This window comes from Akebia trifoliata, chromosome 3, assembly GCF_017979445.1.
Source record: "Akebia trifoliata isolate Shusen 1 chromosome 3, ASM1797944v1, whole genome shotgun sequence".
In the NCBI taxonomy this organism is placed as follows: Eukaryota; Viridiplantae; Streptophyta; class Magnoliopsida; order Ranunculales; family Lardizabalaceae; genus Akebia; species Akebia trifoliata.
The window spans coordinates 3,731,702-3,749,902 of record NC_141377.1 but is presented as its reverse complement, the minus strand read 5'-3'; the positions used below and the strand labels follow the sequence as shown (position 1 = coordinate 3,749,902).

Sequence of the window (18,201 nt, the reverse complement as noted above, 5' to 3'; positions counted from 1 at the left end):
TGAAGTTGTGTATCCCAAGGAAAAAGATCTATGGTTCTAACATATGCCACATCAAGAGAGTATTTTGAGTATGCCACGTGGGGGGAGTCAAGAAAATCATTACTCAAAAACTATAGGACATACATGGGACATGCAATGTGGGGGAATGCACATGGGTTGGACGCATTTCTCGAGTAACAATGTTGCTTATTGAGGTTTTATCGCTAGTAGAGTATTTTGAATAAATTTTTTTTTCTGATAACAATAGAAAATAATATCAATAAGCTAAATCGTTTGGTAAAATAATTAATTACTTTCTATATATAGGAAAAGAAAAGGTTGCAAATTATGATGAAAGGACAATAGAAATTTCACTACTTTTGAGCTTAGATCCATAGCTCAGTTAGTTTGACACATTATAGAGCAACTTTGAGGTCAAGGGTTCAAGTCCATCTTACCCATCAAACTAACTCTTCATTAGATTACACGTGACATTTTCAAGGAGGTATTTCAAATTTAGATAGAAATATAGGGTGTGAAATAAATTTAAAACACCACGTGTCTCGTAACGAGGAGGCTACCTTCAAAGTCAAGACTCCAGAACCAATCACTTATAACATAACTGTGGAGTTTGATGGAACCTTATTGATTATTTCAATAACAATAGAGTAAGACCATGTACCCAATTTCTCTACGTGAAATATGTTTCCATGCACACAAAGTATTAATAGTAAGATACAACTTCTCATTAGTCAAAATGTATCATATTTTTATGAAGGTCTTTATTGAATATAAAAGGAAATGCAAAATTAATTTGAATAATAGGGAAGTTACCTTAAGATTGACCTAAATTTACACTTTGCTGACATGGAAGTGTGTATGAAATCATGAGACTTTCATTGAGATACGAGTGAAAAATATTTACGATTGTGTGCGCACCTCCACGTCAGGAAAGTGTGAATTGAAGTCAATGATCTTGGTGACGAAGTTTTACGACTTGGAGGTGTGTATGAAAACTATTAATAGTTTTGCAAGATAATTCATAGATTGGTTTGATTCTCTATATTGATGTTCAAACAATATGACTTGGAAGGATATCTCATAGTTGATCGATATTTTAAATAAGAGATTTTTATCTCCAAGAAATGTAAACAATAAAGAAAAGACATTTTACGTCCGGATCCTATCACTCATAAAAAATCATGAAATCCCAATTGTTAAAACATGAAATCCAATAATCAGAATGAAATTTATATCCCGATGATGTATTATGTATCCCTAAGATAATCTTGAATATTGAATTTTAGGTTTTAATTGTGAGGATTTCTTGTTTATTCACAAGTCAACGGATCCGAATTCTTCATATAAAGCAATATTATTTTCTATAACTGAGGTGTCCGAGCCTTTTAGACCACCCTACTAATACTCTGACACGTGTAATTTCTTGACAATGGCCATTAAGGGGGGATTCGAACTTAAGACTTCTGCTTGATGAGATGTGATCTTGGTCATCTGGCCAATCTCTAAGGATTGAGTCGTGCTACAGTGACTTTGTTTGACATTACGTTCAACATTATGCTGACATGGCAGTGCACATATAACCGTAGATTTTTTTTCTAGAGATATAAGCTAAAAAAACCAACGATCCTCTATGCACTTCCACATCAGCGCAGTGTTGAATGTGATGTCCAATGAAGTCAGTTCAGCATTTTCCTTTGGGATTAGCCAATCTAACGTTACCATTCCTAATAATACTATTTAGGGTGTGCCCACATGATCTGAAAGTCATGTACGTGGTCCCCACCTTAAACATTTTACGGCCCAGAAAGACACAACCATCATTCTTGATGTTAGTGGACCACAATCCATCATAAATCGCCACGGTCCAATTATTGTTGTTTTGTGGTTTTTATTTTAATTGGCTTGTTGTGACGAATACATCAACGGGTGGGCCCACAATTTAAAAATAGAATGATTAAAAATCAATTATACCCTTCTTCTCTTCCCTACAATAACATAGTCAAATCGGGGTATTATTGTCATTTTAACCATCGTTCTCTTTGATAAATAGGATCATCAATTCGAAACCTGCAGCCGAGTCAGCAAAGCGACAATACCCCATTTATTCTCTGCCACGCGTCAAAATTATAACCAATCTAAACTCTGTATATACGGATGTGAAAAGGGTTTCTCAACTAGATTTAATAAGTCTGGTTTTAGTCTTCAAGTGCGGACATTTAGTCAAACCTGTAAGAAATATTTCAGAGTATATGGACGAGTTGTTGGTTTTATTTTTATTTTATTGTAGGGTTTCTGACATCGACTCGAGTGTGGAATTTATGGTGAAAAAGCTTCGATTTCACCATTAATGGTGGAAATTTTGAGGTGTTTACAGCTGAAGGTAAGTTTGTGCAAAATTTTCTGATCTCGACATGGTTTTCTGGTTGTCTTTTCATGTCTGATTTGTTCTTTGTCATCGTTTCTTTTGTCTTTTTTAGGCTTTTTGTCCAAAACTTGATTTTTTTTTCTGTTTGTTTGGTTTCTATATCTCTTAGTGTTTCTGGATTTCGTTTGTTTTAGAATGAATTACAGTTTTGATGCATTAGAGATTAGAGTTTCTGATATTTTTTATGGAGAACTAAAATCTGAAATTGGATTCTTCAAGTTGGTGGATCGTTTGTTATGGATGGAGTCTGTAAACTGTTGAAGGTTTGAGTTGAATAGATGAATTTTCATAAAATAAACACTGAAAGAAAACTTACCTGTTCTCCTCCTCCTCATAAAGACCAAAAGAAAACCATAAACATGGTCAATCATCACAGAATTCTCTTTCTAGGGTTAAAATTTGTGGTGACATAATATATGCCAACTAAAATCTTCATAACTATCCTTACTTGTAAAGAAATTTCTACTAATTATAATATAAGTTATAAGGCCATTTTCGAAAAGGAAAAAAAAACTATGGGGAGTAAAACTTCAATACCAGTGGTCAACGTCATTGAAAGGAAAGTGAGTTTTTTTTGGTGTGATGATGGACTGAATTCGCATAAGTTCGATAAGATAAAGTGGGAAAAGGTTTGTGCCTTGAACATGGTTTTAAAACTCGTTTTGACCTCTCGTCCATGAACAAGACCGAGTAGCTCGGACGAGTCTTCCGATAAGTTTGAGTGTCTCATTCAACAATTGGACAAATGAACTATGGTTTTAAATCTCGTCCGATATGTTTGACTTGTCTATCCGTCTCGTTGGTGGACAATACCGTGACATATCAGACGAGTCATCCCAGTCTTGGACGAGATTTAAAACCATGGTCTTGAAGGAAATAGGGGGGTAAGTATGAGGAGGATTAAGGTTATGAATAAAGCTTGGTGGCTTTGGAGATTTTGAGAGGAAACATCTAGCTTTTAGAAAATGATTATTGTTGAAAAATTTGGTTGCAACGCCTTTTATTGGGAGAATGATAGGATTAGAGGCCCTTACAATGTAGTATTTGTACCCTTGGCGAGAGGGACGAGTCTAGCTGTGAAAATTTCTAAATGAAAGAATCTTTTACAAACTGAAATATTAGATAGTGATAATTTCTTGTAGGATTATAATAAATGGAAAAATTAGGAACTTACATAACCACCTAAACATCCCACTTTTTCTTAAACTACCCATTCTTATCTAGAGTTTTGATATTGTGTATCACAATTTTTATTTATTAAATAACATCTATCTCTATTTCTAGCAAAGTTATCTATTTCAAGTTTGGGAGAGGTAATCAAATTAGATTTTGTGGGGACAGGTGGTGCGGTAGTGCTCTATAAGGTCTAAATCTCTTTATTATTTTCTCTATCAAAGAAAAGAATTACTCCATTGAAAGTAGGGCTGGGGATTAAGGGCTTTCCCCTCTTGGAACTTAGGTCTCAGTAGAAACTTGAACGATTGGGAAGTGGAGTTAGTCGTGTCATTGATGTGGGGCATTTCCTTCCTCCATATTTGTCAAGTATAGAATACGAAAGTTAATGGATGAAGGATTGAGGTGGGGAATTTTTTGTCTAATCGTTTTACTATCTTATAGTCCATAATTCCAAATATCATTTTCTTGTGCTTTCATTTGGGGATAGATAATCCCTTCTAATATGGCTTTCTTTGTTTTATTGGCTGCCTCGGACAAAATTCTTAATTGTAAATTACTAAATTATTTGTAAAATGATCATTGTGGATTTCTACCTTGTGCAAGAAAGACAAAGAATGTGTTAACTACCTTGTTCTTCATTGTTCTAAAGACTCACCTATTTGGTTTCATTTTGTCTTATCTTTCAATATGCTTTGGGTCTGTCCTTGATCAATACAGGCTCTCTTTGAAAGTTGGTTTTCATATGCTTTTAATGCTACTATGATCCTCTGGCCCAAAGTCTTCCCGGAGTTCAAAGGGACCTTTTTGGTTAACTTCTTTTTTGATGGGTCTCCCTGATTATGTAATTGGAAGGACTTTTTGTTAGAATTCTATGTCGTGTGGCCCAATTGACCTCATGGTTTTGTTGTTTTAGTTGCACAAGGATTCTAGAAACATTATAGATATTGATATTCAAAGAATCCCAATATTGTTAGAATTGTTAATATTTTTTAAAGTTAGAAAGAGACCTTGATGGATAGGAAACTTACTAATAACTCTAGGCCCTTAACCTTCATCTATAAAAGAGGATCGGTGACCCCCATATTGAAAGGTATAAATAAAGAGAATGTATGTGTGGAAAATGCATAAAGTAGAGAGTTCATAAGAGTGATATCCATTAATCACTAATACCTAGCCGATCCATATAGAGAGAAGGGAGAAGGTGAGTCTAGAAGAAAGGATTATTTGATTGGGGTTTCGAAAGCTTCGAGGAACACATGGATAGAGAGGCACACCTCCAACGTTTTGAATCAATAATTTCACAATGGCACAAGGCAAGTACCTTTAACTCGTTTTACATTGAATGAAAATTATGTTTGAGATATGTGATAGATTAGATTTTATAAGGAAAAATCAAAGTATATTAAAGTTATGTTTTGGGATTTTGAATGCGTAAAATCTAACATTTTCTCGTGGGTTTTTGTTGAGATGCGGGCTCTTGCTGTAGATTTTTAATAGGGTGGGGAGCTTCTTTGGTAGGTCGCCTCGACTTCCTGTGTAAGTGCACTCATGCATGGAGCACATGTGCATGAGTGCTCACGTATAACATGACTAGTGAAAGAAAGAAGGCGGTTCATAAACTTGTAACAGAGTATTTGAGTATGAAAAGGAACAATTACTGTAGAAAAGTTCATCTTGAAACGACTTGTGGAAGATGGCTCCTATGGTTCTCATTATTTGGACCTGTCTAGCATCCATGATTCATTACCATTAAAGTAATAATGTATCACGAGAGTACATACTGAATTGAAGAAGTGTTGTGCATAATGTCGTTTCTTTTATTTGGATAAAGAGTGTATGCTCACTCTGAATCTTCTGTGCAAACAATATGGAAAAACAGTAAATCACTTGTTGATTCAATGTGAATTCTCCAGGGGCATTTATCACAAGACGCTGGAGATTTCTAGTGTTTGTTGGATATTTCCAAATAGGTTGTGAAACTCTTTCGAAATTTGAACTTGGAAGGATTAATGTTAAGATGTAGATAGTTTTGAGGCCGATTTTGTCCAGTTTGGGTTCATGTATTTGGAATTGAAGGAATAGGTGTATTTTTTTAGGCAACAGCTTCATAGAGATGGTGGTGAAAAAGATAAAAGCGTTCATATCATATTATTTATCTATCTTCAAGGAGTTCACTGGTGTTTCTTTCATGGATATTTTTTTATTTTGTTTTTCTTTGGGCATTCAACTCTAGTCAATGCATGTTTTTCCTTTTTAGTAGCGCGAGGATGTGCTCTCTTTAGTGTTCTCTTTTTGTGCTTTGTTGTCCATTTTTCTATTTTTAATATAACCACCGATCACTGATCACATATAAATTGGCTGACTTTGGATAGGCTCTCTATCTCTGAGATCACTTTCTTTAGTTGTAATTTGTCCTCTCAAAACCTTTCTGTTTATATTTTTGTTTTTGGGTATCCCATGTATATTACTTTGTTTTCTATGAAGTTTCCACCTTTTTGGAAAAATGAAAATGATTTGCGCAATGTTATGCTTGTGAACTGTTGTTGCTAGATATTGTTCTGATGTGTAACCATTGCTTGGTCCAGCTGATATATTGTTTTGTGTTCAGGTTAAAAAGCCGGTTGTCTAGCGGAAGCAGTGGATCTTCTGAGTAGTTATAAACAGATTTATATACTGTTTTTTTTTCCTTTCTAAGTATGGCTTCCACTGGTATAGCTCCTCCTTCAGCAGTTGAAAAAACCAGTGGCAATGCAATGTCTGTTGATAAGCTTCCAGAGGAAATTAACGAGATGAAGATCAGGGATGACAAGGTTAAAGACGTTGAAATTTTCAATTATTTTAGAGAAAGCTCTCTCTCTCTCTCTCGTACTCACTTCTGGTCAATTATGTGCTCTTCTCTTATATATTCCATCTTTCTGATTATGATTTTTCTGTGGTAGGAAATGGAAGCAACAGTGGTGGATGGAAATGGAACTGAAACGGGCCACATTATTGTCACAACAATTGGTGGTAGAAATGGTCAACCTAAACAGGTATATCTTGGATATTATTTGATTATGATTGTATGTTGTGATTGGATTTTAAGAGAAGTGACATTATGTAAGAAATGGTAAAATTAAATATCTTGGGTTGAAGAGTGAAGAAAATCTCTGCAGGACCTTTTTAAATATGATCAATGAGAAGTTTCTCTCTAATACCAGATGTGCAAATACAATAATCAAAATTGGAATAGTGTGAAATGAAATGTCATCGTCGTCTTATTCATCATCATCCTATTCAGAAATAAATATGAATGGAAAAAATTACAGGGAAATAATTTCATAAAAGTATGAGATATCAGAATCTACTGGAAATGGATGTAAAAAAATGGTCCAGAAATTGATATTTAAAAAAAAAAATCGTTTTTCTTGGTTGATTCCATCATCTTTTTCCTCGAATTGGAGCTCACACACTAATTTTTCCCTTGTTTCCTTTGATTTGTGTCTTAGACTATAAGTTACATGGCAGAGCGCGTCGTTGGACATGGTTCGTTTGGGATTGTATTTCAGGTGATCCATTATATTCAGATTAACAACCACCTGCACCCCAGTATACTTATATTAATAAGACAAATTATAGAGAATCTGTTTCATCATTGAATCTTAATATTATAACTGTGCAATCTCAATGGTTTTAATTTGTAGGCAAAGTGCCTAGAAACAGGAGAAACTGTAGCAATCAAGAAGGTTTTGCAGGATAAGAGATACAAGAACCGTGAGTTGCAAACAATGCGCCTTCTTGATCACCCCAACATTGTCTCACTCAAACATTGCTTCTTTTCAACAACTGAGAAGGATGAGCTCTACCTCAATTTGGTGCTTGAATTTGTACCTGAGACAGTTTATCGTGTTGCAAAGCACTACAGCAGGGCAAATCAGCGAATGCCTCTAATATACGTCAAACTGTATACATATCAGGTCTAGAATTTCAGTTCAAATTATTTTTTGCTAGATAATGAAAGAAGTGAAGTTAATTGAGTTTTATTCTCCCTCATATAGATTACTGTAATTAGAACTTTATACCCTTTGGTGATTACTACACCACGCGTCATATTTGGTAGATAGTTCCATTAAATTCTAAAGAAAACTTCTTCTGCCCTACTGAAACAATTGTGTTGAATTTCATTAAGGTGATTCGCATTGTCACCTCATAATTGCAAATTGGGCTGTTAAAACCATAGGTGAAAAGTACTATTATTCCCAAATGGAACCCTTCATCTGGATAATCTGTATCAGAAGTGTGCATTTCAATTTAATTGTCCGTGTATTTGGTGAAGACTGTAAATCAGTGTTAGCTCTATCGAGAAACTGTCTTGGTAAATGTTTTTCAGCATGATGCAACAAATGTTCAGTTCTATGCATAGTCACAAAGAACCCTGTTTTTATAGTCTCATTTAAAATGCTTTTTGTACCTTTAAGGATTAAAACAATACAAAGGTAAAATTGACTTAAAAAAAATGTGTTTTTATGTTTTAAAGATATTTTTTTTTTCAATTTTTTTTAATAAAACCCCTTTTTTGTTGGCTTATGGTTAATTTCTATGGCCTTATGGTTTTTGTGATTAGGTTTATAAATGTTGTTTTATGTGGATTTTAATGGTGATGTCTCGATATTATGCTTTTTATTTTATTTTTCCAATAATATGTTATTTTGCTCAAAAGATAGGCTGATGGTTTGACTTTTTTTTTAACATCATAAAATGTATAATTATGTATGGAAACATGTTATCATGCATAAATATTCAATAGTATTTTTTTTTTCTCAAAAATATATTGGAAAGTTAGAATAAATAGCTGATGTATTATATGTATCATTTTTCCCTTTTGTTCTCGTTTCTTTTCCATTTTTTCTGAAGTTTTCCCTTTCCGTTTTAAACCCGGATTCCGACTTGGTGACTATGATTCTATGAAGAAATTGTCTAACTTGTAAAAAAATGAAGAAAATATCTTACTTCTGATTATAAATGGCAGATTTGTCGAGCATTGGCATATATTCATGGGGGTATTGGAGTTTGCCACAGAGACATTAAGCCACAGAATCTACTGGTTTGTATTAGAACCTAGTGATCTTCTCCCCTCAATAGTTTTATTATCACGTCTAATCCTGTTGTTGTTGTTGCAGGTTAATCCTCATACACACCAGCTCAAGCTATGCGATTTTGGAAGTGCAAAAGTGCTGGTAGAATATCTATCCGATGATTTCTTATTGTTATATATTTTACTATACATTCTTTTTTCCTGTTTTAATTGACTGTTTGTTAAGAGTGTATGAGAAATCCTAAATGTTATTCTTGAACTACCTATTTTTACAATAATTATTATCAATTCAGTTTTGTGTGCGACAGTTAACAATAATGGCTTATTATGGTGACTCTATTACAGGGGATTTGATTCCCATCCTGCAATTTTATGTTTAATTTTTTTTATGTGTTATAATTTTTAAAACATAGGAAAAAAGACTTACAGGTAAAATAAATTATGAAAATGTTTTTAAAGAAATGGGGCATGGATGTCATTTATGTGCATGGAGCATACATCAAAATGCAAGAAATTCCCTTGGCTTGGTTCACTCCATTCGTATCTATGCATGCTCTCAAGCATGGTATTATGGCTCTAGAAAACACAAATGAATAATTATGTTGTCATTTACATTTTTTTTTTTTTGTTAAGCAAGCAAGGAATTGGTGGTTAATAGAAGTGAAGATGGGTTCATTGGGATTTGAACCTAGGTCATGGGATCAAACATGCATGTATTATAAGAGTCTTTTTGTAATTAAAAATATTAACTAAAGGGATTTTGAAGATAAAATAAAATAAAGATATTATTTTTTTTAATTTAAAAAAATAAATAACGTGATTAAAGGGCTGTGGGATTCTAATTTTATTGATTTTTTATCAAAAATGACCTTGATAATATTAAGTTTAAATGTGAAAATGGGGGCATTTTTGGTCATTCAAATTTTGTTGTCGAACCACTTCTTCTCGGCCTTCTCTCATTATAATATTAAAGATGTTAGTAAAATGCAATCTCTCTTCATTCACACGCATTTCCATCCTTCTTTGGTTTACTCTTTTCCTCTACTCCTTTTTCTTGTTTGGTCACTGTTTTATATGTGCGACTAGTTGTTGATCTGGATATTTGGTTATTTCTTTTTGAGTAATCTTTTTATCTCTTCTCCATCCATTATCCATAACAGATTAAAGGCGAGCCGAACATATCATACATTTGCTCTCGTTATTACCGAGCACCTGAGCTTATATTTGGTGCAACAGAATACACAACCGCAATAGACATATGGTCTGTGGGTTGTGTCCTTGCTGAGTTACTTCTTGGACAGGTTCTCTGAAAACTGGCTGATTGCATACTTTTTTACCTAGTAATGGGTAAGATAAGGAGTGAATACTGATTTTTTCTTCTTCCTTGTTTTTTTTTCTTTTCTCGGCCTTGCCAAATTTTGACAGCCTCTCTTTCCAGGAGAGAGTGGAGTTGACCAGCTTGTTGAGATAATCAAGGTAAAACTTCTAGAGTCCATACACGCTGGATTTGAAAAAATAAAAATAAAAATCGATGGAATGTATTATTTCTATTAGTCAATTTCAAGAAGTAAAAAACTGCTATTGGCACCCCAACTTTTACTTGTTACACCCCAATTAAAAAAAAATCAATGACTGAGAATAAGTCAAAGATGGGGTGCCAAAAGAAACTCTCTTTTTCAAGTTTAGATATCTATTTGTTAGATTTTGGATTTTATATTGAGCCTAATCCTGCTAATTGTAAATAACTATTGGAGTTGTTTCAATGTGTTATAATGCTTTGTAACATTGAAGTAATAACTTGAACCAAAATTTTCTGATGTTTGAATGGTGAGTTTTGGGGGTGTAAATACCAGCTCTAAAAAATTGGGTTATCTTTTTTTCATTTTGCAGGTTCTAGGTACCCCTACTCGAGAAGAAATCAAATGTATGAATCCAAACTATACGGAGTTCAAATTTCCACAAATCAAGGCTCACCCATGGCACAAAGTGAGCAACCTGGATATACATGTTTACCTTATATTATTACTATCAGCATTTCTATTTTATTTGTGAATGATTAACGCACCTTTTTTTAACTTGAAAAATAATATTCAGATATTTCACAAGCGCATGCCTCCAGAAGCAGTAGATCTTGTATCGAGACTCCTTCAGTACTCACCAAATCTGCGGTGCACTGCTGTGAGTTTTCCTATTTATGTCTTTTCACAAATCAAGTAATTGGGGAGGTCTAGGTCTTTTCCAATATTCTATGGATACACTCAAGTGTGTGCCGGGAAAGCCTCTGCTGGTTTAGTTCATAACAAACACTATCATCCAAAAGCTATGGTTCTGCTTATTGCTATGTTTTTCAATTACTATTTCTTCATCTTTTTTTTATCCAAAAGCTATGCAATCGATCTTTTTTTTTTTTTTTTTTTTTGGTTTAATACAGTTGGAGGCCTGCATTCATCCGTTTTTTGATGAACTTCGTGATCCAAACACTCGTCTCCCCAACGGGCGCCCGCTGCCTCCTCTCTTCAACTTTAAACCTCAAGGTTCTCTCTCTCTCTCTCTCACAAACACACACACACGCGCTCGCGAACGCGCGAATCAATAAATAATTCAAGATCTTGACCGTGCAAACACAAAATCCAATGGTTGAAAATTATTCTTGAGATAAGTATCATTGAGTTGTATATTATTAGGATATGCATAAAATCTCATCTGTTGGATTTTGTGTTTGCACAGTCAAGATCTTGTGTTGTTAATGTGTCATATTCCTTGAGTCAATAGAACCCAACCCCATAAATACAGGGGACCATTCAAGGGCCAAACATTTTGCCAATGTGTTTTGTCCTATATGACTATATGAGATCATCCTCACAAAAACCCATTCCCAAACTTCTAATCCCATCAAAAGTGGTTACAAATTATTGATGGTCCACTATTCTTCAACTTCGAACCCATATAAGATGAAATGTTTGGCAAAAAATTTCAACCTTGAACGCTCCCCATGTATATATATATATACACACACGTGCGTGCGTGTGTGTTGACAGGCTGTGTCTATCTTTGTTCCTATTTGCTGATGCTACCTCAACTGATGTGATGTTTGCAGAACTGAAAGGAGCATCACTTGAATTACTTGCGAAACTATTACCAGAACATGCTAGGAAGCAATGTCCCTTCCTTGGTTTCTAGATCACATCTCTTACTAAAATCTGTGGAGCTGTGCAAGTGTACCATATCTGTTCTCTGCGTAGTTTGAAGAAATACGGACACTTGGCTGTTTGCCTCATTGGTTTATACCCAAAAACCACCGACTAGTGAAAGCTAGGTTTTATCCTTTTATATCACATACCCATATGTTCTATGAACTTGAAATGACATCAAAGAAAAGGGGCTCGATCTTGGTATTCAAATACCACTTTTGTCCATCATCAAAGCGTCCCTTCAGTTTGATTCTCTCAGGTATTTATTGTGGACCTTCTTGAATCTCTGTACTATTGTTTTCTTCTTTATATATCAGCTGGTGTGTTTCTTCTATCACTGATCATTGATATACCTATTTATATTTGTATGGATCTACATATAATATATGTAGTAATATTACATGTAATTTGCCTAATGAAACTTGCAGAGATACATTTGGTTACTATATTTTGTAGAGTCCGATTTTGAAGGAGCCCTCCTCGTTACAATACACGTGGTGTTTTGAATTTATTTTACACCCTTACATTTCTCCCAAATTTTGAAATACCTCCTTGGAAATGCTACGTGTAATCCAATGGAGAGGGCTCCTTCAAAATTTTGAAGCGGGGGCTGCGCAGCTTCAAAACTTTTTTTTTTCCTATTTTGTAGGTCTGGAAATGGTTTGTTGAGCCTGGCTTTCTATATTGTTGATTTGCTTGCTTAGTTTTAGAAATCTTCCATGGTTCCAAAACTACTTGAAGTAATCCTTGTGGTTTGGACCATCATCATCAAAGTGGGAAATAAATAAATTAGAACAATAGAAGTTTCAGTTAAGACACATTTACCCTATTTGTTATTTCGACATTAATTAAAACTCACAGCTTATTTCCATCTTTTGTTGGTTGGGTAAGCAAGACTCGAACTCACCACCTTGGAACTTCTTCTCAAACACTCAGATAGTGTTGGCAGTATCAATGGGCTGAGCCACGCTTGGGTTGGGCCTGGAGAATAGATAGTTTCTCTGTTGACCTTAAAAATTTGCCAAAAGGTCTGGGTCCAACCCAACCTTTAGGAGAAAAAAGAAAGCTGTTTGGCACTATTGTAGCAGACCCATATTTGAGGGAATGTCAAGCATCATCCTTGAAATGGGTTTGAGATTCAGACATTACAAATCATCTTGAAGACAAACATTTAATATAATTTTACTTCATGAAATCCATCAAGTAATTTCAGCTTTTAGTTAAAAACATTCTAAACGTATGTAAATTGGATCTCAAACATTTTAATTTAGGAATTTAAACCCATGTAATTTGGTAACTGTTTGTTCTTAGAGAGTAGTGATTAATAAAATTTATATAGTTAAGAATGTTTACCTCTCAAGAAACATCCCTTTAATCAGAGTATTAAATCACTCTTCAATGTAAATTATAATAAAGAAAGATAAAGAGGGGAGCTTTGTAATTTAAGTCCTAAGTTAAAGAAATCTTCAGTTACAAAATTCTCTCCAACACTAAGTGTGAAATGACTTGAATAATGTTAATGTCTCACCAAATACTAATGAGGCACTCTCCTATGTTTTGAAATTGATGGCATGCCCCCTTTGGCTGATTTTCTCTAATAGACCAACTAAAAATGACCACAATGCCCTCTTCTTCAACGTATCTAAAAAACCCATTTTCAAAACCAGTCATCTCCACCCTCTTGGGTAAATTTGTAATCCCCCATCCGCCCATCTGCATCGTTCAAACCTCAAGAATTATGTAGGAAGATGGCATTTTGTATAGAAAAAATAAAGGTTTTTTACAAGAGATTAGGGTTAAGGCAAGGTTGAAAACAAAGGGTTGAAGTTGAATGGATAAACAAAAAAGATTTACTTTAGGAGTTGGTTAGCTTGAAGTTGACAGATTTTTGGTAGAAAAATCAAGGGGTTTCGCCAATCTGTTAAAGACAAGGGCATAAAATATCAACAAAATGCAATCTATGATTCAAAAGAATAGTCATTATAATAAGAAAAATAATGTTTAATTTATAAAAGGGTTGTAAGTAAACAACTTTCAAAATAAAATGTTAGTGATGCTGCATTATTTGGTAAATTATGCATATATCCCTCCAAATTTTTGTGAATATTTGAGATACCCCTGTATTTTCAATTGATGACATATCCCTTGACCATGGTCCTCTATGAGACTTCGACGAGTTGAATATAATTTATAATTCATTAATTCTTCAATTAAATGGGTGAAGTACTCCCTTTGAGATACCCCTGTATTTTCAATTGATGACATATCCCTTGACCATGGTCCTCTATGAGACTTAGAAGAGTTGAATATAATTTACAAATCATTAATTCTTCAATTAAATGGGTCAAGTATTCCCATTTAAGTTTTAACAATATTTAAGGTCAAAATGGTCAATTTTGAAAGAGCGTTACTGAAACTCTAAATCTAATTTTCTTCCACGTGTGGTAAAAGCTTCAACTTAAATTACGTGACTCGAAAACATTCCCCCCACATTCCACGAAGTTATAATCTCTCTCTCTCTCTCTCTCTCTCTCTGTCTCTCGCATGGAGTTCGACACAAAATTCACAGAAGATCTCACTTTCCAACCCACATTTATGTCAGAAGGAGATGGGTTTTCATTAGAAGCTTGTTCATCAAAAGAAAATTTTCAAGATTTGAACAATTTTGATCAGTTTTCCCTCGATGGGTTATCATCTAATTTGAAATTCGACGTTAAATCTCCATATTTCAATCCATCCGAAGGTTTTACAAATGGGTTTACGATGAATTTCGAAACCAACATATCTAAACCTTTCGATCAAGAAGAAAGCAGAAATGGGTTTATGGAGAAATTTTGGAGTAGTGGTTTCTTGAATTATCCTCAGAGAGCTCAACTTGAGGTGACACATCAGAATCACAATCAGAATCAGAATCGATTGCTTTTGAATTACCACGAATTCGAGTTGACTCAGTTTGAAATAAAAGATGAGTTTTCATTCACAAGTGGGGACCCTTTTAGATTTTATAAAGAATCTGGTTTTAATAAGAAGAATCTATCTGTGAAGAGGACAACTAAGGGTCATAAGAAGTCTAATATAGCTAGAGGACAATGGACCCATGAAGAAGATAGGTAATTTTATTTTATTTTTTTTTTTTTGTTGGTTATATTATATTTTTTATTTTATGTGATTAATTTTATTTTAAAATTTTAATATTATTGATTGAATTTTTTTATTATTATTATTTTTTTAAAATCAATATGTGAAGCTTGTTGGTGCGCTTGGTGGAGCAGTTTGGAATAAGGAAATGGTCTCATATTGCTCAGATGTTGAAGGGAAGAATTGGAAAGCAGTGTAGAGAGAGATGGCACAATCATTTAAGGCCTAATATTAAGGTTTTGTATTTTTCATCTTTTATTTTTGCATAAATATTAAACTTGTTAAATAACTTAAAATATTTTTTTGCATAGATATTAATTTTTTTAAATATCTTAAAATATTATTAAATTTGCTTATCAAGAATCTCTGTATGTACCCACCAGGGGTGTGGTGAGATGGTAAGACACTACCAGGGCTTACTCCTGTTCATGAGTTCGAACCTCAAAAGACAAATACCATTGTATTATAAAAGATTTAAAAGAAAAACAAAGCCTCTATGTAATTGGGTGTTTTATGACTATTTCATTTAGAGGGCTGGCTATTGCCAAACCAATTTTTACTAATGCCACACCAATTCCAATGAAAATATCCAAAGAATTGGATATAGTTGGCGTGGTGTTAGTAAAAATTGGTGTGGCAATAGTAACCCTCTTTATTTATTTATTGAAAGGGATGTATTTATTTATTTTTATAATAAAAAAATATATTCTACTAACATTAAATTGAATTTACCTTAGTACTTTTTTTTTAATTCATAGAAATGAACTGATATTTTAGTTGAATTTATCTTTATACCCTTATTTTCACTTGAAATAAATCCTAAACCCTAAATATACTTCTGGCTTTTTCATAATCTTGTAAAAAAATACATGGTATTTGAATTTCTTGAGATGGCTAAAAAAGTAAATTCACAAATATGACCGTACAGTAGGTATCTATATCCATTTTGGTAAAATAAATAAACACCAAAATGGGTATAACTTTTTCATAATTGTTTTAGAAACATGACCTGGGGTCAGTAATTTTGACATCATACATGACCATTTTGGTAACTTTACTCAGTCCTTATTCGTGTATAAAATTTAATTTTACACATGTGCTTCTAAAGTTGATGGGCATGCATACACATACATTATAGCTAGGGGTGCAACTTGGTTTGGTTTGAACTCAAATTGGGGCTGAACTAACATAGGTCGGTTCTACTAAATAAGAACCAAAACCGAATCAAATTCCATTGGAACTAAATCGACCCAAATCAAACTAAAGTCGGTTCGATTCGATTTTTATGAGTTATCAAAATATTCTATAAATTGTAAGTAAAATTTTTTAATGAAAAAATAAATATATAATAAACATAAAATTTCATTTAATAAATCACTAATTTATCCATAAAATATCACTAGTTTATCCATAAAAGATCATCAATTTATATCCTAATTCCTAAAATAATTCATAATAATCATTATATATATTTATTTATTTATTGCATAAGTGTTCGATTCTCCATTTTCATAACCCGGAACCAAACCACTACAAAGCGATTGGTTTGGTTTGATTCGGTTCTCGGTTTGAACCCGACCAAGTTGCACTCCTAATTATAGCATTCATTCATGTATGCATGGATATTGAGTAGATATGTTGTTCATTTTCCATGCAGAAAGATACATGGAGTGAGGAGGAGGACAAGATTCTTATACAAGCCCATGCAGCAATTGGAAACAAATGGGCAGAAATTGCTAAAAGACTGCCTGGAAGAACTGAAAACTCCATTAAAAACCATTGGAATGCAACCAAAAGGAAACAATTTACAAAACGAAGATGTCGAAGCTCCAAACACCGTAGATCGAGCTCACTTCTTCAGAACTACATCAAGAGCTTAACTTCAAATTCAATGGGGACCGATTACCCAAAGAACACATTGATCAACAACTCCAACACTATGATCAAACCACTAAATCAACCAGAGAAGTCATCCGATTTTTTACTGAACGATCCATTAGTCCCAAATTATGAATTTAATGAGGATGATCTGGACTTATGTTTTGATATAAAGATGTTTACTGAGAAAGATAGTCTTGAGTCTCTCTTTGATGAGATGCCATGTTCTTCTGTTGTTGAGGAGACAAGTTTGGAGATGGAGATGACATTTGATATGGGTTCATTAATGCAGACTGAAGTGAAGAAGGAGATGGATTTGGTTGAGATGATCTCACAAACTAATCTCTAAGATGCCTAGTTAATATTAGGATATAATATTGTTCCACATCTTTTTAAGTCTTTGTCAATTTCATTTCTCAAATAGCTTTTATTAATGAGAAAGAAGAAACTATCGGTTTTGATAGAAATAAACTCACAACTGCTCTCAACTTTTCCATGTGAGGGTTTTGACTCTAGTCATTTGGCACGTTGTAGCAATTTTTTAAACCCTATCAAAAGTGGGAACTGTCAATTTTCACCCAAATTTTTTAGGAAAAATTATTAAAAGAGGGTTAAATATTTTAATATTTACAAAAAAAATATATATATATATATATATATTTCATTTTTTTCAAAAATTATTAAAAATGAACTAAGTTGTTGGACAGTCCAGCATCTCGGGGGACTGTCCTACAACTTAATTCGTTTTTGGTAATTTTAAATAAATAAATATATATATTTGTTAATGTTAAAACATTTAACCCTCTTTGTAATTTTCTCAATTTTTTAATTGAGATGGTCAGAACCGATTTTGAGCGATGATTCTATATCTCCATCGTTTATCTGTTGAGCGATGTTATGTTCATCAACAGGGATGGGTCGTTCAATCAAGCTCCCTTCTATCTTTATACTCGAAGGCCAATCTCCATCCATTTGGAGGAGATCATCCTTCATTCAACAAATTGTTATTAGTGTGGACCGTACAAAACCTGGACCGACGTCTTAGTTGACTGTAGATTTAGCCCAAACGACCCACCGACTCTCTAGGGTAGGTTGGGGGAGAACAACCGGGCTTACATATCCTGTGATCCTTTTAACCTATATATAGTGACCAGGCATCCATTTGCATGAAGCGCATGTCCTATTTGTATGGATGGCATGTCCTATATGGCACCCTAGACACGATGAGTGCCACATGGTTATAAAAAAGATACTCCAAACTTATAAGGGAAAGAAAAAGATCATCGCCACATGGTTATAGAAAAGATACTCTGAACTTA

At 33.7% G+C, this 18,201-nt stretch overlaps 2 protein-coding genes across 2 annotated transcripts; both read left to right on the top strand.

Annotated features, from left to right (window-relative positions):
• Window positions 1-2,204: 2,204 nt before the first annotated feature.
• On the top strand, window positions 2,205-12,200 carry LOC147405591 (shaggy-related protein kinase epsilon). Its single transcript, XM_086433384.1, has 13 exons — window positions 2,205-2,380; window positions 6,210-6,411; window positions 6,541-6,633; window positions 7,090-7,149; window positions 7,285-7,557; window positions 8,610-8,684; window positions 8,761-8,817; window positions 9,836-9,976; window positions 10,101-10,151; window positions 10,566-10,661; window positions 10,770-10,853; window positions 11,107-11,209; window positions 11,773-12,200. Exons 2-13 carry the CDS (start codon window positions 6,298-6,300, stop codon window positions 11,853-11,855), a joined length of 1,230 nt encoding a protein of 409 aa, XP_086289510.1. The 5' UTR covers window positions 2,205-2,380; window positions 6,210-6,297; the 3' UTR covers window positions 11,856-12,200.
• Window positions 12,201-12,352: 152 nt separating this feature from the next.
• LOC147405590 (uncharacterized) lies at window positions 12,353-17,486 on the top strand. Its single transcript, XM_086433381.1, has 3 exons — window positions 12,353-14,976; window positions 15,114-15,240; window positions 16,662-17,486. The coding sequence occupies exons 1-3, from the start codon at window positions 14,411-14,413 to the stop codon at window positions 17,229-17,231; spliced, it is 1,263 nt and encodes a 420-aa protein (XP_086289507.1). The 5' UTR covers window positions 12,353-14,410; the 3' UTR covers window positions 17,232-17,486.
• The last annotated feature ends 715 nt before the right edge of the window (window positions 17,487-18,201 follow it).